This window comes from Balaenoptera musculus, chromosome X, assembly GCF_009873245.2.
Source record: "Balaenoptera musculus isolate JJ_BM4_2016_0621 chromosome X, mBalMus1.pri.v3, whole genome shotgun sequence".
NCBI lineage: Eukaryota > Metazoa > Chordata > Mammalia > Artiodactyla > Balaenopteridae > Balaenoptera > Balaenoptera musculus.
Window position 1 is genome coordinate 10,604,457 of NC_045806.1, and position 20,202 is coordinate 10,624,658.

The window sequence follows — 20,202 nt, forward strand, 5'->3', positions numbered from 1 at the left end:
AAAGAACAGGACAGGACAGTAAGATACAGGCAGTGAGGGCCGGCGCCCCGACGCTTCTAAACTCGGGTGGGATGAGCGCCAGCTCAGAGCCTACGGTGTGTTTCTTTTTTTCCCATTTATAAGCGCAAGAGAAGATTTTTCATAGCTGGCACACACAAAAGTTCATATTTGGCATTTCACGTATAAGTAAGTCCTCTGCTCTCCCCTCAATATGTTTATGAAAAAGACTGGATGTATTTAAAAAATAACTAACAGAGAGAGCTGGGTGAGCAGCGTGAGAAAGATGAGGGGAAGAGCCCTGTTTCCCCTCGTTCTTTCCCACACTGCCCACTCGGCAGCTCTGCCTGCCTGTTGCTCAGCGAAGAGCACAGGTCACCCCCCACCCCTGTGATGTAGCAGGTGGTTCTTTCCCGGACTGGAATGGGAAGGGATGACGTCAAGGTTGGAAAAACTGGGAAGGACTCATTTCCGAGCACGTGAGATTTCCCCTCCTCTCTACGAGTCTTAGATTTCTTGACACCACAAGCCCAGCCCTCTCAAGTGTTATACACACACAAACATACACCTGTGTGGTTGCAGCCTCCCTATTTGTGAATTTGCCTTCGTGCTAAAACTTCTCTGTAACTCCCAGGTCAGGACTCACTCATGGCACTGCCACGGCCATTCGGACATGCAGAGTGGGGGGAAAGCTGAGGCAACCAAGGCACCACTCTGCCTTCTTGTGGCAACTCTCAGGCTGTAAACAAGCGTCCTTTTCAGAATCTATTTGGTGCCATGTAGTTTGCATTTCTGTGACTTCGCTCTTTACACGTTCCCTCACCGGCGTGCCGAAGGGCTGTCTAGTGTCCCTAAGTGCAGGAAGGCTGCAAGGGGCCTTACGGAGAAAACACGTGTGTTAAAACTTCATTCAGGTTTGCGTGTCAGTGCTGTTCATGGATCGGCAATATACCCTCAATAAGATGTCTTTAAACAGAAGCAAACTGATTCTTTCCACAGAATCCAAATTGCATCACCTACCATGGATGCCAAGACCACCACCTCGTACTTCCTGCAATCTAGACATGGGGTAAGTTTACACAGGGGAAACTGAACCAAGGTCGAGTCCCAGGCTTGTTGGCTGGAAGGCAAATCTGTTACTATAGTGACTGCAGGGAAGGGGGGGACTGCACTAGGCCCGTCCTGGGGCCTGTACTCACCAAGGCAATGACGGTGGCGCCAGCTCCGGCACAGGCCACGATGAACAGGTGATAGGACATGTAGAACTAGGAAAGAACAGGGCACCAACATTAGCATTTTATGTGGAAGGAAATGGCCTCCACCGGTCCGGGCGCAGCTCCCTCTTTCTCCTCTAGGGCTGGGCACCTGCGGCCCAGGCTGGACCCCCCAGACCAGTTACATCGGAGTAGCTGGGGGCTGGGCCCCAGCGTCAGGATATGATACTGCTCCAGCGTGCCTGCACCCCGAGCCTGGATAGACACGCCGAGCAGCCAGGTAGGCGGGCCCTGCTGATCTCGGTCGCTCGCGGCTTCCAAAAGCACGTCAGGATTCTCTTGAATATGCAAGCTTCCACGCGTGCATGGGAGAATTTGCTTTTATAAACAAACCACTGCCTAAAGACTATTCTAGGGCAGAGAGATTTTAAACCATAGTGTGTCAGGATTTATTGCCAATAGCAGCAACTCCGTCTGGAAACGTGAGCCCAAGTGCCAATGTATAAAAATTTGCTTGTATACAAATTCAGGGCCGTCTTCTCTATGACAATTTGCCTTGGTTCTGTGACAGGTGTCCTACTTTGAAAAGCTCTCTGAAGGTGAGAGAGAAGAGTCTGCATGTATGTTCAGATCTGCAGGACTGGGGTCACTCTCGAATTACTGCCGAGGGAGAAAGAGAAAGCGCTCTGCTGGCGCAGGCTCCTCGCTCAGCGGGCTAGGCCAGGGCCACGTTCTAGGTCAAGAATGGAGGCAGAGCGCCCGCTCTCTGTCCCTAGGAGAAGCCCTTCGCTCAGCCTCTGCTGCCCCGCGGTCAGGTAGGAGCCCGTGCAGGGGGCGGGGCTTACCTCACTGGTGTTGCAGATGTTCTCCAGGGCCGAGCCACACATTCTTCCTGGGAAGGCATTCCAAGGGATGATACCTGGGAAGCGAATCCCAACAGAAGCTTAGGGATTAGTACCGAGTCCAGCGCCCCTGCTCTCAGCGGGCCCCACCTCTTTCAGTGGCAGTTACAACACAATGACCGGCCATGTTCTTCAACAACCGATGTACCTGCTCCCTGTAGAACAAGCTCTTGGGAATAAAAAGTCCTATTTGGACAACAGGGCAAGAGCAAAGTCAGCTAACTAGTCCATAAGGGAATTAGACAACTCAATTTTTTTCCCTACGAATTCTGCTTTGGTTAGTTGAGCTGATAGTCCTGAGCTCTAGTTCAACAGCTGCAGGACAGCACCCCTCACAGGCATTTCCTCCTCCTGCAGCCAAACACATCTCCCCCTGAATTTCATGGTCTGCGGCCTTACCCCTCAAGCTCTATGTTGGTGGTCTGCCCCAAGATCCGTTCTGAAACGGGGAGGCTGTGCTCAGAAAGGTTCACGGCAATTCGACAGAGTAGTTATGTTCTAGAGTTTGGGTTTCCATGTTGTATGAATGTCTTTGCTTTTTCTGTTCATTTTTGTTGTGTTTTACAAGTATCTCGGAAATGCTTCTGGACTGAAGCTCCACTTGGAAAACCACTGTCCTTCCGCACAGAGAGCGCGGCCCGTGGTGTCTCTCACTGTACCCAGCTCACCTCTGCAGGCACCTCGTCCGTTCGGCGGCTGCTCTTTCTGCCGTGAATGCCTAGGTGTGTGCTTAAATATGACGTGGGTCAAGTTCTCCTTCTCCCAGGAGGTAAGGAAGGAGGATTTTGTTCTTTCCATCTTTGCTATGGACCAACAAACAGTAAGTCTTTTTGCTTCAGAGGAATGGGAAACAAAACCACTGGTTTCAAATACAGAAAATTTTAGAAAATGATTACTGATGACCAAGCATTTGTAGTGAATATTTAAGAAGAGGGAAAATGATACATGCATCTAGATATTCACTTACAAATAGTTTAGAAATCAACTTTAGTCTCTGTTTTCAGTCCATCCTAAAGAACAGTGTGGGTGAGCCTTCGGCTCTATCAGAAGGGCAATTTTAGGTGAGTTTCATATTACGGTTCAAGGTAAGATGCTGAGGAGAAGCCAGATAGGCACAAGAAGCAGCAAAAAAGCTCTTCCAGAAAAGCTCTGAAAGAACAATGATTTCCTCTTCAATTCTAATGAAAACTCTTCTTTTCCTCCTAGTTGTTTCTGCCAAGAACAGGATTTCCTACCATCCTGGCCAGAAGCACTACTGAAACTGCCTTTCTCCCTCAACAGGGAAGTCGGGACAGGAGGCGCCCTGGCCCCTTCTGTGGCCTCTCAAAATGAACCGACCTTAGCTGCCGAGGGTAAGGATCCCCCTCATTAGAATATATGTGTGAACAGGTTTTTTCCAACAGCTGGCTTTGATAGAGTACCTTCTGATGACTTTAAAATACACCTGGATTTTGTTTTGTTTTTCAATATTAAAGCAATATGGTCATTTTAAAAAGACCTGATTTGAAGAGGTGAATGTGCAGAGTAGCTGGATTATAGTGCATACAATATTCTGGATGGAAAATTGGATGGTACAAAACCGAAAAGAAGTTGAAGGAAAAATATATTACTCTTCTTAGAATGGATATCCACACATCTTTTTTGATTGAACTGCATTATAAAAAGTTTTTTACTGTACACTGAACTAGCAAATATAACAATTTTGAATGACCCTTTTTAGGAACTAAGAGCCTAACTGATGTTTCCATCCAGAAAATGGAGCACACTGAGGGAAAGAGTATAATAAACCCTTCCAATAGAATGGATGAAACCCAGCTGGATGCTTAGACGCCCATGTAATACTTAAGGCCCAGACACACGCGCAAAGACGATACCAGTGAATCGAGGAGATGAAAAGGAAGTACCGTATTGCCGGATGTCCACGCAGATCTGCTCCACCCCGGCTGTCCCGTTGGTCTGGGGGGACTTGATGACTTCACAGGTTGACCATATGTTGTAGAACATAAACACGGGCACCGCAGAGAAACCAAACACGCCCAGCCAGGCCACTCCCAGCACATAGGTGAGGAAGACGAACTAGGCCGAAAAGGACAAAGAATCGTCACCGACCAGGGCAAAGCACCTCCCCCGGGAGGAATGATGACGCATTTTCCAGCCGATACCGAACCTGTGGGACGCGGTCAGAGCACCACCTGGACCACAGCAGTGACAAAGGAAGTCTTGGAACTCTGCGGGTCCCTCTCTTAGCGAGGATCTCCCTCGTCCAAGGTCACAGAGCTAGTTGGTGACAGGGCCTCCTCCTACACACCAGTGCTGCGCTTACCCGGGGACAGTGGCCAGAGGCTTTCACAGGCCACTGAATTATAACTCCGTACCAGCTTCCCAGATTCCCTTTCTTTTACGTAAGAGATGGGCCGGAGAACAGCCAGTGCTACAGGAAGCCCTTTCTCCAAAGGAACTTGGCTAGTTTCATGAGCCTGTGAAATTACTAAAAAGCATTAGATGCTTGCACCTTCACTACGTTTACACTAGCCGTGAACACAAGCTTAGTGCACAGTGGACCTGATAAAATGCTCATTTCCCTCTAGTTTTGTTCTGTTGTTTCTCAGCTTTAAGATCCACAGCAGCAGTGGCTGCGGGAAGGGGCTGCATCGTGCTGGCCCACGTGCTGCCGTGGGCGATTTCACCAGGAACGGGATCGTATTGCTTTCCTTTCTTCCTGACCTGCTTGGACTAGCGCTTTTCAGAGAGCTTTGAAAAGGCTGTTTCAAAAACGCTGTGGGTCTGATATTTTCAGAATGCGCACCCACGCAGCGCCCCAACACCGTGCAGCCTCCTCGGCTCGCCCCCTCCTCGCGCGCTCAACCCCCGAACAGCAAACCCCGGAGCCCGCCTCGCCCGCGGGCTTTGCCTCTGTCCCCTCTTCTCCGCTCTCACTCACCACGAGTCTCGCGATCGATCCCCTCGTGCTCACCTCTCCTCCCTCGCTCTGCCCTGTGCACGGTCCTGTCACAGCCCGCCTGTCTTTGGATTTCATGCCCAGCGCGGCAGCCGAGGCCTCTCCTGCTCTGGCCCCGGTCTGCTCTCCCAGCAGCATCCTTTCGCTCCTCTGGGCTCCAGCCTCCCCTGCCAGCCAGGCCGCAGCCCCTCTTCTCCGGGCTGCTCTGCTCAGGCTGGGTCCTCCTCCTCCACGCCGGGAGCCGCGGGGCCCCGGTGCTTCTGCCCGCCGCCCTCCCTGGGCCCCCCGGCCCTGGGCACACAGCTCTGCTGCCGCTCGCGGGACCTGAGGGCCGGACAGAGAAGCAGCAGGGGCGGCGCCCGGCAGCAGCGGGCCTCGGGCCTGCCAGGAGCAGCTGCCAGGGACGCGCCCAGCCTTAACCTCAATGTGCACGGCGTCCCGGCCCTTCATACCCGGGCTCCCACCCGGGCACAAAGACGTAACTACACTCTCTGTGCCTCCCTTAAGGAGGACTTTTAGGAACACTGGGCGCTCCGTGTCTTTTAAGACAGGCTCTGCGTCCGTACCTCGTGACAGCAGAGAGCTCGGTCGGTGCCCCCCGGGAGCCGCGGCCCCGCAGCGAGGGTGCCTATCCTCCTTCCTTCCTTCCGTGCCTTCCTCAGCCAGCCTGGGCTTTCCGCCTCTGTGTGAGCGCGTCTCCCTCAACTCCCCGTTTTCGCCGCATCTGACCACTTGCTCAAACGCCAGCCCCCTGCTCGGCCCAGGCTCTTACGCACTCCACTTCAACGTGCCCCAAATTAAACTCCATAAGCGCCCCTTTCCCACCTCTCCCTCCAGCCCTGACTTTCCTTCTGTGAAACGGCACTTTCTAACCCTGCCTCTTAATGAGCCCCTTTTAAGCTCTGTCCTCCTCTAGGCCAGAGGTCAGCAAACATTGCCCGCAAAAGGCCGGAGAGGGGACGGGTCAGGCTCCGCAGGCCACATGCGGTCACAGACACTCCTCAGCGCTGCTGTTACAGTGTGACCGCAGCCGCCGTGTCAACGAAGGGGTGTGGCTGGCTGCCAGAAACTCTATTATGGACATCAAACCTGGAATTGCGTGTGTCCTAAGGTATTATTCCTCTGTTTTTTTCCCCAGCTCATAGGTGGATAAAAAGAGGTGGCGGGCCGGCTCTGGAGCCTGCTTAACCCCCCTCTTTAGGCTCTAAACTTCTGAAGGACAGTCCCCAGCGAGGTGCTTAGTAGGAAACATGCTTGGTCACCACTGCCAGAGGGATTGTGACCATTCATCATAGTATGGGCGAGTCTGCGTGGCCACAAACCACATTCAAAGATAAATGAAGGACAGCGGTGAGATGATAGGAAAACTATCTCCTTTCATAGTGGGGACTTTATATTTGAAAAATCTTCAATACCCTTGTTATCTGGACATTGGTAAGAGAAATGCTTGATTTCATCCTACCAGCCATAGATTTTAACTTCTCCTCAATAATATGTTGAGGGTTTTTTCATATTCCTGACTCTAAGTTGGAACGAACACTCCTTCTGTCATGGACTCTGCACGTACTCTCAGTTAGCTTTTACCAAACACAAAGAAACACATGGAGGTGTGGCTCTGGCTGGGTAGCAGTCATCAGAGATTCGTACTCACCATCCCACTGATGCACCGGCCGCAGGCGGTTGTTTTAAACTCCCCGTGCAGCTCTTTCACTGCGCTCGTGGTGTAGAAGCCTTCTGCCAACAGAATGATCCCGTACAAGAAGAAAAAGGACGCAATTCCATAGATGACATACTGCATCAGTTGTATTCTAGGAAAAGAAGAAGGTGTAAGTGGTTAACAGATGTTTTTGGCCTCTGGGGGGGGGGGGCCGTGAGGGTGACATCACTTGCCCTGCTGATGGCTTCGGTGGGCTCATGGGGCATTGCAGGCAGGCATCCCTGCCCAGCCCACCGCAACCTGAGCCTTTCTTCCAAGGTGAGCAACCTTCCCAGACAAGGGAGAAGTTTCCTTTGCACAGGGGCCCAGTTGGAATCTTATAATACTTATGAGATTACTTATAAATGCAGACATTGACGAGTTAAAGTCACTCATCCAAGGATACACACACAGCCAGCATTTAAACGCTGGTCCAGTGGACGACATGTTCCTTCCACCATATCAAAGTGCCTCCCAACCAGGCCTAGTGCTTAATGTTATTCTGATAAAACCCCTAAGTAAGTACCGAGGGCTGCTTTAGGGAGTAACGTGGGCAAACGCTTTCTGCACAGACATTCTCATTACCCAAGTGATAATATATCAAGTAGATACAAAAAGTTAAGATACAAAAAGTTAATTCACATCTAATTTTGTCCTATGAAAGCCAACAGCGATGCAGGTGACAACCTTTGGCCGCCCGCTGGAACCACCTGGTGAGCTTTACAGACAACAGCTAACTGCATCCTATCCCCAGAGGTCATGACTTAATTAGCCTGGGGTGAGACATGGACATGGGGATTTTTTAAAAAGATTGCTGGAAGTTTGAGAGCCACTCCTCAAGATCACCAGCTAATTAAACTAACACACCTTCCCCAGGCTCAGTCATGGTGAGTATTTCTTGGTCTGTTTTGTACACGTTTGGCACTCAACGAGCCCACTGTCCTGCTTCCTCCTCCTCATAGCCTCCCCCACTGCTGCTCATTGCTCTGGAATCATTTCCTGAACAGATAAAGAATAAAGTTCCCTAAGGACTCTTCCCACAGGATCCCGTCATTGTTCCATAAAAGTTCACTCGTGCCTTTTTCAAAAGTTTCTTCCAGTCACAAGATACCTAAAGACTGTCAAACCCTGGTAGTCAGGGAAGGAAAAAGAAAACACTGAAGGGCAAGGGGAAAATATACGAAGGAACTAAATTCATTGCTGCCGAGCATGCACAGTTAGAGAATCCATGCGTGGGAGTTGTTGCGACTCCAGAGAATGATTCCAGAGCGGGAAGGCTGAGGCTGAACCCCTAAAACGCCCCCTCTTCTGAACTGGAGGACACCCGGGGAGTTTTCTTCTGCTTGAAGAATGAATGTCCAAGTCCTGTTCCTGTAGACTTAGAGTTGGGCCGTTTTCTGTGACAACACTAGAGGGCGACCGCTACTTGGGAACCACGATGACTCCTGGTGGGAGGACTGGCAGTATTGCCACCGTGCCCCTCGGCCACTGTGTGCAGAGGGTCCTATGTGTGCACCCTGGTGTGATCCCACCCCAGGTCCCAAACACCCACTGCACTCTTGGCCCTTTTTCCTTCTCTCCCGGACCTCTTCCTATCTGCCTCCAGGGAGCGTGAATGAAAAGCATCCATCTTCTCCCAGGTGAGCACACTGCAGTCTTCCTGTGAACCCGCCTGGGGTGCTGGCACTTTCAATACATCTTCCAAGGAAGCAGGTACTTACACCTCGCTCAGCAGGGCGTGGTCACTGGTGTTGGTGGAGAAGTGTTGCTCGAGGATCGCCACGGTGCCCGCGAGAGCCACGTGCCCACAGCCGCAGAACAAGGCGACCCCGGAGAAGCAGAGGATGGTGGCCACCAGGGAGGCATAGGGGACTCCGCCCAGACACTTGATGCAGCATTCGAAGCAGCCTGGACCCAGAGGAGAGAAAACGCCGCTGTTAAGGGCAAGACGCCTTCCGCCTTTGTGAAGGCCACACATTAACAGAGAAGACTCGACTCGTCCATCTTCCCGCGCATGCTCTATGGATAATAGCTCAACGTCCCAAGGACCAGAGGGGGAGCTGTGGTCATCTCCCATTCTGTGGGTGAGGACTCGGGGGCTCCAAGAGGAAATGTGTAGCTTAACTTGCTCGGGGTGAGTGGCAGAGCAGCCAACTGACAAATAGGGAGTAAGGCACAATTCTACAAGTTCTTGATGGACCCGGGGTCAGGGTTAGGGGCCCCCTGCTCAAGTGACAACGAGCAGCAGTCATCCCACTCGCAATGTCAAAGGCCTGCAGTGAGGCTGTGGCTCTATGAAGAAAAGAGACCGTCAGGTTCCCCCCAGCCTCAGCCTCCTGGGGTTTCGGGCACCTATTCCTCTGTTTCTGCAGCAGCCAATGGCTTTTCCCGAGCCTTTGACCTCCTGGGCAGCCACAAGAGTCAAATGCAGTAATTACACTATTGCTGTGGTCAGAAGAATATCAAGGGAATCATTTTGGAAAGGTGGTGGGCATGTTGGTCCCTAGAAGTACCAAGTCACCTGGATCCGCTCAAGTGGGTCCACTCAAGTTTCATTCATGTCAATATCAGAAATTAGCTCAACTTTTAAATAAAAATGTTCCCCTGGGCCAGGCAGCACAAGCAATTTAATCACAGCCCCCCACCCCCACCCCGGCTTCCACCTGCCGCCCTCCAACACAAACGTTCAGAGCAAGAAAGAACCCCGAACTGGTGGGTGACATTTAAGTACTTGAAGAGGGAAAAGGAACAGAGGGGGGGAAAAAAAAAAGACAAAATGAGCATCCATGAAGTGAAATGAAGGAGAGAGCCACAGTTCACGCTTCAATCTTGAGAGGAATAAGACTTTCATTCATTTTTAAAATCAACTTTGACTTGAGATGTCCATAAAGACCTCCCCGGGGGCAGTCAGGTGACATTTTCAGTTTGGAGACATTTATGTTTCAGTAGAGCAGTGCTGGCCTCGGGATAATGTCAGTACCTCTCGTGACCTCCCATCCCTGTTTACATTATCCAGACCCTTAAGTAAATGGCTTGTCGGGGAAATCGAACTCTGAAAGCATTACGATGTTTTAACAGCAATCCAGAGCAGTTCATGACTTCAGGGCAAGCACATTAAGGCGGCTAAATGTCTTTCACCCCAACGGTCTTTAACAGTAGACAGGGGATGACTACCACAGCGAGAAACACGAGCTAGGCTTTTCCATTTTGATGAGCGTCCCATTCTAAACTAGCATTTGCTTAAACCTACCCCAAGCGGTGACTATACACTCACTACCCGACCTCTCTTCAGTTCATTGGAAAATAAAAAGGTCGGGCCTGCATAAGAAAGTGTGCTTCCTTTCATTTCAAAAGGTGACCAGCTGTTTTCATGAAGACCAACCTCCCTGAAATAGACAGATGAAACTGCCTAAGATGGGACCCAGCACACAATACAGTTCAAGTTCACTAGCAAGTCAGTACCTTAAAGAGCTTTGGACACTTGAGATTTGTGAACGAGGATGACGGAGGTCAATCTTATTTTGTCCTATGACCTTCTAGGGGCTGAGGTGAGGTGAGAGGAATGCAGCTAAAAGTCCAAATGCTCTCCAGGCTCCCAAACCGAGAGGAACTAAAATCCCTGGCCTCGATGTATTCCATTATATAAGACAGAAAATAGACCTCTTTTCTCTTGTGTTGTGTCATTCCCCACCTCCCCCATTCTCAGCCTCCATGATGAAGTTAGGAACAAGATGAACGCCTGCTTCCCTAGCTAACAAAGTTATATCTGGTCCTTACTGGATAGAGAAGTGTGGCCTTGAGACTGTGCTGTCCAATATGGCGGCCATTAGGCACATGTGGCTATTTAAATTATTTAAAATAAAATCAAATCTTCAGTTCCTCCATCGCATAAGCCACATTTCACATGCTCAGCAGCCACGCGGGCTGGTGGCGACCATGTTGGACCGAACAGATATAGGACATTCCATCACTACAGAACACCGCTGTGGAAGATCAATTTTGACTTGCCACAAATTCACCTTTCTGTGACATGAGCTAGGTTCTGAGTTTTACTTTGGATTTCATTCCCTCAGGACTTTGTGAAGATGCACAGGGTGCTAAGCACTGTGCTTGGCACTGGGAATACAAACAAAATAAAACGCCTCCTCTGCCTTCAAGGAGATCAGTTTAATGCTGCAGGCAGACGAGTAACAGAATTTCTATAGCACAGCGTGATGAGCGCCAAGACAGAGGCTGCTGGAGAGCGAGTGGATGGTGGGTGGGGGAAAAGAGAGAGATGGAAGGACAGGAGGAAATATAATTCAAATTGGAGAGGGGTCTGGAAAGGCTTTCTACAGAAGAACCTAGGATGCAGAATACGTAAACAGCTGACGTGGGGACACTGGTATATAATCTGATAAAATTTGATAATAAACCCACATCCTTTCTCATCATCTGGAGTTAGGTCTAGGTGTTACAGCGTAACGCACTTGCCCTTTAACAATAGAACTCATCCTTCCAAATCCCCAGCTGCCACTTCAAAACAGTCTTTCATCCAAAGGGTTAGAGCATTCTGCTTCTTTCAAAGGAAATATCACAGCTGTTCCCTGGCTCAGAAAGACAAGTGGGGTTAGAAGAATGATGCTGTTCAGTCCCAAATTCACCACTAGATCAAGGCTAAAGTTTCCCTCCAATGTATCTCTCTCGTAGACTCCGTATACCCCATGCTGTGGGTCTAGTTTTAGAACAGCAGGGGAAACCAAGGACTCGAGAATTTGGGGGACCACTTCAGTGAATCATACTCTCTCAGCAGAAGCCCACGCTCTTAGGTTTTCAGCAGATGATTTTATTTGCGAACATGGAACTCTGGCTCCTGTAGAACAGAAGTCACCATATTGGTCATCGTCATCCCACATGCACAGATAAAACTCTTATGGACCCTGCTGGCCACCGTGAGCAGAAAGAAGCTTGTGAAATATAACCTGGGAAAAATTTATAGGAACTGATACAGCTGGAGGCAGAGCTTAGTCTAGCATGGTTGACCAGTTACCCACACGGCTAAAATTGCCATGTGTGGCAGATAGCCAAGCATCTGTAAACGGATCACTCCCCACTGTACCTTCTATGTCAGTCTAGAAGCCATCTCTCCCCACAGCGTGTAACGTAACTTTGAACACTGGGCGATTTGGTCGTATGCCACACACTTAACCCAGAGGAACCAAAAGTGCTGCAAAAAATTAGCAAGAAAAACCCAAATATGTTTCTAAAATATGGTATCAATACTGTTAGGATCCTCACATTAACAGCATTTCTGACCTAAAAAACGTGCAGGTATGTGTGTGGCAGAGGTGGTGGGGGAGGCTGACGGTGTGTGCAGGCTGGCCTCACAGGAGTACCACCTGCACAGCCCCATGGGGCCCTGTGCTTAGTATAATACTCCGATATTGCCATCTGGACATTCTTAATAATTTCTCAACACGGGTATCGGCATGTTCATTTTTGCACTGGGCCCACGAACTATGGAGCCAGTCCTGGGTGTACTTACGTGGGAGGAGGCAGGAGGGGTTCTTACTACTTTATATGGCCACAGTAGTAGTGTTTTATTTCACGGTGTTAGACAGAAATACAGCCCAGAAAGGCAGACATTGCCTTGCCTACCATATCATCCTGAGTACAGCAACCATCATACTATATCAAGGGACTGGCGTGTGCTAGAATTACTGACTTCCCCTTTGCTCTGATGAGGGAACAGAAATCACCCGCTGTACTACCCACAGCACAGTCAACACTCCAAGTTCCGCCAAACCAGGGGTCACAAACTATAGCCTGCATTTTTGTAAATAAAGTTTTATTGGAACACAGCTCACACCCCCGTCATTTACAAATCGCCTATGGCTATTTCTGCCCTACAATGGCAGAGTTGGGTAGCTGCGACAGGGCACGTGGCTTACAAAGCCTGAAACATTTACTACTTACAGAAGAAGTTTGCAGACCCCTATCTGGAAGCGCTGACGTTCAGAGTGTGGCCCCAGGACCGGGAGCATCAGCGTCGCCTATGAACACGGTAAAAATGCAGATTCTTGGGTCCCACCCTAGAACAACTGAATCAGAAAATCAGGGGCTGGGAGGTGGGGACAGAGCCGGTCATCTGTGCTTTCGGGTGCTTCTCACATAGGCGCCAATCTGAGAACCACTGTCCTAAAGAATCATGCCAGCCCTTCACTGTGGCGGCCCCGCCTGATATCTTTACCAGCCAAACTGTGCGACAATAAACACCTAATGCCATGAAACGATTCCTGGCTTCTGGCCAAGGTGGAGTATCAGGGACCTAATTTATCCTCCTGCCTGAAACCACAACCGAACTGAACAAAACCTATGAAACAATGGTCTTCAAGGTATTAGACATCAGGCTGTGAAGAAGCACCCATGGCTAATGAGTCAATTATTAAATTCTCAACAGAACCAACGAATCAACATGAAGTGACCTGTAACGCACTTCGAAGCAGCAGCTAGCACGGGTGCCCCGAAGGTGCAGCTCAGCTCTCATTTGAACAAGGCAAGCTCTGCCCCATAATCGTGCTGTTATCATCATCTTGGGTACTGGGGCCTCTTAAAGGCCTGATTGAATGGAAGCTGTCAGTTAAGCAGGGTAACAGATACGGGTGAGGATGAGAGCGCTGGGAGGGAGGGAGCAGCTGTCCATTCACCCATTCATTCCATTTCATTCCATTAGTGAACATTCAGTGCTCACCGAGGTGTCTCTGAGGCCCCAGGTACTGGGCTGGACGCTGGGGACTCGATGGCGAGCTACGATAGGCATGGTCTACACGCTAATGGAGTTTATAGCCTGTGGGGGAAACAGACACTGTCCAAATGGTTTTGGGCTCAGAAGTGCTAGGAGAGGAAACCATGAGGACTTATTTAGGCTTCTGGGCAGTGACCAGGAACAGCCTCCGCAGCTTAGATCTGAAGGATGGATTGGAGCTGATTAGGTAAAAGGAGAGAGGGCTGGGTTACGGAGCGTGTTCCGGGAAACAGGAAGAGTGCGAACAAAAGCTCTATGGTGGAAAAGAGCAGGGCGCTTTCCCGGGCATAGAAGATGCCAGAACAGAGAGTACACGGTGAGGGTGGGGCAAGGAAGGCAGGAGAAGGTCTACTGGAGCTAGAAGCACTGAGGGCTTTCCAGGCCTCCTGAAGGATTCTGGACTTTATCCGCAGCATCATGTGAAGCCACTGAACATTTTTAACCCCAGGGAACAGACTGGGGTTGTAGAAGATCCTCCTGGCGGATGTGACGGGAACAAAGTGGCCGTGGAGATGGGGAGGAGCTTGCTGCGGTGGTTCAGGCTAAAGAGGGCAGGCGCTTGGACCCGGGCAAAAGCAGCATAAGTGGAAGAGAGGGATGGGTCTGAGAGAGGTTTGAGACGTCAAGTGGGCACAACTTGGTCTGGACTCAAAGGAGGGGTTGGGGATGGCTGGTGAGTACCAAGGATGACTCCTCCATTACTGCACATGGAACCTGATGGATGTTGTGTTGTTCCCTGAGCTGGGCTTGACCCAGGAGGGCTAGGCTTTGAGGACAAAGATGTTGAGTTCAGTTTTAGACATGCTGAGTTTGAGGTGACCGGATGCCATCTTAAGGGGGGCGCTTCCGGTAGGCGATCGGATATGTGGGTCTGTAGCTCAGAAGAGCTGATGCTGGATGCTGTCAGCTTCTGGACCGCAGTGAACACTTTCAGAGGTCAAAGAAAGACATGAGGGGACCATTTAGCAGCTGAAAGTACTTTAAAGCCTTTGCTTTGCCAAGTATGGTCCTTGGACAAGCTGCGTGAGGTTCAGCAGGGAGCTTGGGGGAAATACGGAATCTTGGACCCCACCCCAGACCAACCAAGTCAGAATCTGCATCTGAACAAGCCCGCAGTTGTGTGCGTGAAAGTTTGAGAAGCCCAGGCCAGGCACCAGTCCCAGGTGCACCATCCTGAGTCCCTTTGAAGTGCCTGCTTTTGTGTCAACTGTGTTTGGTGTTTTCTCCCGAAGAGGTGGCCTGCTGGGCTTGGCCGTAACTCCAGCCACTTGCAAATCAAATGGCAAGTTCCAGGGGCCGCAACGAAGAAAAACACAATGTTCCAAGCTGTTCAGCCATCTTGAAAAGAGTGCAACTAGAGTGTTTTTTCTGAGCCAAGCAAGCACTGTTAACCTCCAATTTTTCACATCAAAGATGCTTTAGTGCCTTACCGCAGGCCTATCACACCCCAGCCCCATCCAGACAAAGGTCCTGGATCTGTGCTTCGGGCTGTCCCCAGCATGAGAAGTCACAGGCCAGGCTGATGTTTTTAAAGAGAGAGGTGGCGCCGAGTATCAGCAGAGCGCCACGCTGTGAAATGCTATGCCAGCTACGGAAGATCGATGCTTTTCTTGGATATTCCTATAAATCCACAAACTGAGCTTTCCCGAGCTTCAAACCAGCAATGACAACGTTGGTGAACATAAACCAGAAAACGCAAGGAAAGCATTTTTTGGATGCCTGCGAACTACTTGTGGGGAAAAAAAAAAATCACCGCTAGGCCTTCTAGCACATTTTACTAATATTCTCAGTACCTCTCACCAGCGCCGCCTCCCGCCACCCCCCAGCAACTCTGTTAGGTTAATAAAGTCTTCGGCCTTCATTTGGCCGGTCTCTGAGGCTAAAGAGAATTTTCGGTTTTGATTTGCACTAAAACTCCAGTGTGCGTTAACCTAAGATAGTTTAAATATAAACCACACAGTAGGGAGAAAAAACAGGCCTCAACGCCTCTTCCTCTCAATGGCCATTTTGTCTCTGGCATCACTAGAACCTTCTGTGCAGAACAACAGAATAAAACATGTTTTGTCCTCGGGCTTGCGGATGGCTGTTGCCATGGCTGTGAGTTCATAACGGCCCAGTGATTTGCCCCAAGTTGTCTGTGATCCTGGCTGCAGCTTTAATGCTGGCTCAGAAGGGCGACCGGCAGCAACAAGGGCTCAGATTCTTCCCCAGGGAATGAATCTCTCCCTCTCTCTCTCTCTCTCTCTCTCTCTCTCACACACACACACACACACACACACACACACACACACACCCCTCTACGCATGGCCTTCCTTGCTGCTTTACTGATTCCTAACGATCCACCAAATTCAAAAAGAGGAGAAGTAATCAACATTTGCAACTTTCAAACAACCAGCAGGAAAACGGAGGCAGAGAGAATCCTTACTTAAGAGACATAAAAGCGGATGTCAGGGGACCAAGGCCCCCCTGACTCAGAGTTGGCTCAAGCAGCGGTTCTCAACAGGGGGGCGACGGTGCCCCCCCCCCAGGGGACATCGAGCAACGTCTGGAGATATTTTGGGTTGTCACGACTGGCGGAGGGGGCGCTACCGGCTCCGGTGGGTGGAGTCCAGAGATGCCACTCAGCATCCTACCGGGCACAGGACAGCCCCTCAACAGCTATACAACCCCAATGTCAACAGCGCGGAGGCAGAGAATTCTTGAGACAGCACACACATGCTCTGCAATGTTCACATCACTGGTTTCCAACTGGGGGCGATTTTGCCCTCCACGGGGCGTGTGGAGACATTTCAAGTCATCGCAACGGGGCGGGCGCTACTGGCAGGTAGTGGGTAGAAGCCAGGGAAGCTGCTAAACATCCCGCAGTGCACAGGACGGTCCCCACCCCAAACACCACAAACAACACAGCGACACAAAGAACGATGAGAAACCTCGCTCTCAGGCTATCGTGTACAATCCCGGTCTGAGACACCAGTGTGACTGCCAAATGCTACAATTAAAAAAAAAAAAAAGAGCTTAAAATAAACCTTACTTTGCTTACAAAATACTACAGAGCAGAAGTTCTCAAGTTTTGCTGCCCAATAGCATTATCTGCAGTGCACTGGAAAGCCCTGATGTCCACACTTCACTCTAGACCAATGAATCAGAATTTCTTGGGGTGGGACTCAAGAACCAGTGGTTTTCCTTAAAGAAAAAGCTCCCCAGGTGACTTCAAGCTGGAGAACAAGTGTTCTAGTGCAGGCGTCAGCCAACTGTGGCCCATGGGCCAGACTCAGCTCTCCATATGGCCTGCGAACACAGAGCGCTTTTTTATATTTCGAAATGATTTTTTAAAAAACCAAAACTCAAAGAATAATAATACTTCGTGACACAAGTATATGGAATTCAAATTTCTGTGTCCATAAATAAAGTTTTACTGGAACACAGCCAAACTCATTCCTTTGTGTACTGTGTGTGGCTATTTTCAAGCTGCAAAGGCAGAGTTGAGTAGTTGCCAGATATTTACCATCTGGCCTTTTACAGGAAAAGTTTGCAGCTCCCCCTTCAAGAGCACTGGTTCTCCAACTTTCATGTGCATATAAATTCCCTGGAGATCCCGTTAAAATGCAGATTCTGTTTAGGCAGGTCTGGGCAGGAGACTGTGCCTCTGCATTTCTCACCTGCTCCCAGGGGACCCTATTCTGCAGGTCCATCGGCTGGTCGCTGAAGCACAGGGGCAGAAAAGAGGGGCTCTCCAAGAGGGGTCTGTGCAGCCCTGGGAGACCCTGAGACTCATTCGGGAGGTCTGGGAGGCCAAAACTGTCTTCATAATAGCACTAGAAGATATTGACTTTTTTCACTGTGTTGACGTTTGCACAGTAAAACTGCGGATGGCTTAGCGCGAATCAGGCAGTGGCACCAAAGTGTATTAATCAGCAGTGCATTGCTCACCACCACACACTCATAGGAAAAAAACCAAAAGGGACAGTTTCACTTAAAAATGTCCTCGATGCAGTAAAAAATTATCAACTTTAATAAATCTAAACCCCCGTTTTGAAGATTCTGTGCAATGAAAAGAGAAGGACACATACAGGACTTCTGCTGCATACCAGAGCACAATGAAAAAGTTCACGTGCGACTGAGTTACGAGCTGAACTAGCACCTTGTTTTTTGGTGGACCACCATTTTTTCTTTAAAGAATGAGTTAACAAGCTGTAGTTATTAAGACTTGGGAAGTCTCTGGTGTTGCAGTGGTTAAGACTCCGCGCTCCCAATGCAGGGGGCTGGGGTTCGATCCCTGGTCAGGGAACTAGATCCCACATGCATGCCGCAACTAAGAGTTTGCATGTCATAACTAAGGAGCCCGCCTGCCACAACTAAGACCCGGTGCAACCAAATAAAACAAACAAATAAATAAATAAAATATTTTTAAAAATACTTGGGAAGACAGACAGATGGCCAACAGGCATATGAAAAGATGCTCAACATCACTAATCAACAGGGAAATGTAAATCAAAACCACAATGAGATATCACCTTGCACCTGCCAGAATGGCTATTATCCAAAAGACAACAAATAACAAGCGTTGGCTTTAAAGATGTGGAGAAAAGGGAACCCTTGTGTACCGTTGGTGGGAATGTAAATTGGTGCAGCCATTATGGAAAACACAGTTTTCATGTTCTCCGTATAAACACCCAGAAGTAAAATAGCTTTGGTCATACTGGTAATTCTACTCTTAATTTTTGGAGGAATCTCCACACTAATTTGAAAAGATATATGCACCTCTGTGTTCACTGCAGCATTATTTGTAATAGCCAAGACATGGAAACAACCTAAGTGCCCACTGATGGATGAATGGATAAAGATGATATAAGAATTACCATATGCTGCAGCAATCCCACTCCTAGGCATATATCTGGAGAAAACTGTAATTTGAAAAGATACATGCACCCCAATGTCCACTGAAGCACTATTTACGTTACCCAAGACATGGAAGCCACCTAAATGTCCATCAACAGACGAATGGAAAAAGAAGGTGTGGTACATATATACAATGGAATATTACTCAGCCACAAAAAAGAATGAAATAATGCCATCTGCAGCAACATGGATGGACCTAGAGATGATCATACTAAGCGAAATAAGTCAGACAAAGACAAATATCATATGACATCACCTCTATGTGGAATCTTAAAAAATGATACAAATGAACTTATTTACAAAACAGAAACAGACTCACAGATTTCAAAAACAAACTTATGGTTACCAAAGGGGAAACGTGGGAGGGAGGGATAAGTAGGAGCTTGGGATTAACATATACACACTACTATATATAAAATAGATAACTAGGGCTTCCCTGGTGGCACAGTGGTTAAGAATCCACCTGCCAATGAAGGGGACACGGGTTCCAGCCCTGGTCCGGGAAGATCCCTCATGCCGCGGAGCAACTAAGCCCGTGCGCCACAACTACTGAGCCTGCGCTCTAGAGCCCGCGAGCCACAACTACTGAGTCCGTGTGCCACAACTACTGAAGCCCACGTGCCTAGAGCCCGTGCTCCGCAACAAGAGAAGCCACCGCAATGAGAAGCCCGTGCACCGCAACGAAGAGTAGCCCCCGCTTGCCGCAACTAGAGAAAGACCACGTGCAGCAACGAAGACCCAATGCAGCCAAAAATAAATAAAATAAAATAAAATCGATAACTAATAAGGACCTACTGTATAGTACAGGGAACTCTACTCAGTATTGTGTAATGACCTATATGGGAAAAGAATCTGAAAAAGAATGAATACATGTATATGTATAACTGAATCACTTCACTGTACACCTGAAACTAATACAGCATTGTACATCAACTACAATAAAAAATTTTTAAAAGATTATATGATATATATCTTATGTGTATATACATACACACACACACACACACACACACACACACACACACACGCAATGGAATACTACTCAGCCATAAGAACGAAATCTTGCCACTTGCAACAACATGGATGGACCTTGAGGGCATTATGGTAAATGAGGTAAGTCAGGCAGAGAAAGACAAATACCATATGATTTCACTCACATGTGGACTCTAAAAAAACGAAACAAAACAGAAAACAACTCATAGATACAGAGAACAGATTAGTAGTTACCAGAGAGTAAGGGGGTTGGGGGTTGGGTGAAATGGGTGAAGGGGGTCAACTGTCTGGTGATGGACCATAAATTAGATTTGTGGTGGTGATCACTCCGCAGCGTATACAGATGTTGAATTATAATGCTGTACCTGAAACATTACACACACACACACACACACACACAGACTTGGGTATCTGGCAGAAATTTTCTCAAAAATGATGTATATGAGCTTGTTACTTCAAAGAAAACAAGTGATAGTATCTGTTGTCAATCAGTTTCGGACGACTTGCACCTGCAACAGTGAAAGTCCCAGCTTCCCAGTACTTAAAAGACTTCTTGATGAAATCGTTGGTGCTATTAATGAATGTGATTTTTGGGATATGGTATAATGAAATGTGTCAATACTTGGAAGATCTGCACCACCCAGAGAACCAGTATTTTCCAAAGGACCAGTGTGGGATGTTACAAAATCGTTCTCGAATACAGACCCAATCAAAGTGCAAGGTAGAAAAAAAAAAAAAAACAAACAAACAAAAAAAAC

General features: G+C 48.8%; 1 protein-coding gene and 2 long non-coding RNA genes across 8 annotated transcripts in view; 2 read left to right on the top strand and 1 right to left on the bottom strand.

Moving 5' to 3' along the window:
* GPM6B (glycoprotein M6B) overlaps nt 1–20,202 on the bottom strand; it is a 151,618-nt gene that overhangs the window by 3,641 nt on the left and 127,775 nt on the right. For all 5 annotated transcript variants that reach the window (XM_036839761.1, XM_036839758.1, XM_036839760.1 and 2 more), the window contains 5 exons: nt 8,490–8,676; nt 6,724–6,880; nt 4,018–4,189; nt 2,057–2,130; nt 1,197–1,262 (listed from right to left, as the gene is read on the bottom strand). In XM_036839761.1, the coding sequence (XP_036695656.1) occupies nt 1,197–1,262; nt 2,057–2,130; nt 4,018–4,189; nt 6,724–6,880; nt 8,490–8,676 (656 nt within the window). The remainder of the gene's footprint in view (nt 1–1,196; nt 1,263–2,056; nt 2,131–4,017; nt 4,190–6,723; nt 6,881–8,489; nt 8,677–20,202) is intronic.
* Nucleotides 2–8,481, top strand: LOC118888559. The gene is made up of 6 exons (XR_005018326.1): nt 2–1,066; nt 1,353–1,491; nt 2,682–2,835; nt 3,320–3,465; nt 7,433–7,655; nt 8,409–8,481. It is a non-coding gene; the product is annotated as an uncharacterized LOC118888559 (long non-coding RNA).
* On the top strand, nt 8,684–13,376 carry LOC118888558. 2 transcript variants are annotated; one of them, XR_005018325.1, is made up of 4 exons: nt 8,684–8,902; nt 10,123–10,222; nt 12,726–12,811; nt 13,208–13,376. It is a non-coding gene; the product is annotated as an uncharacterized LOC118888558 (long non-coding RNA). The 2 variants fall into 2 exon arrangements; XR_005018324.1 differs by having other exon boundaries at nt 8,684–10,222.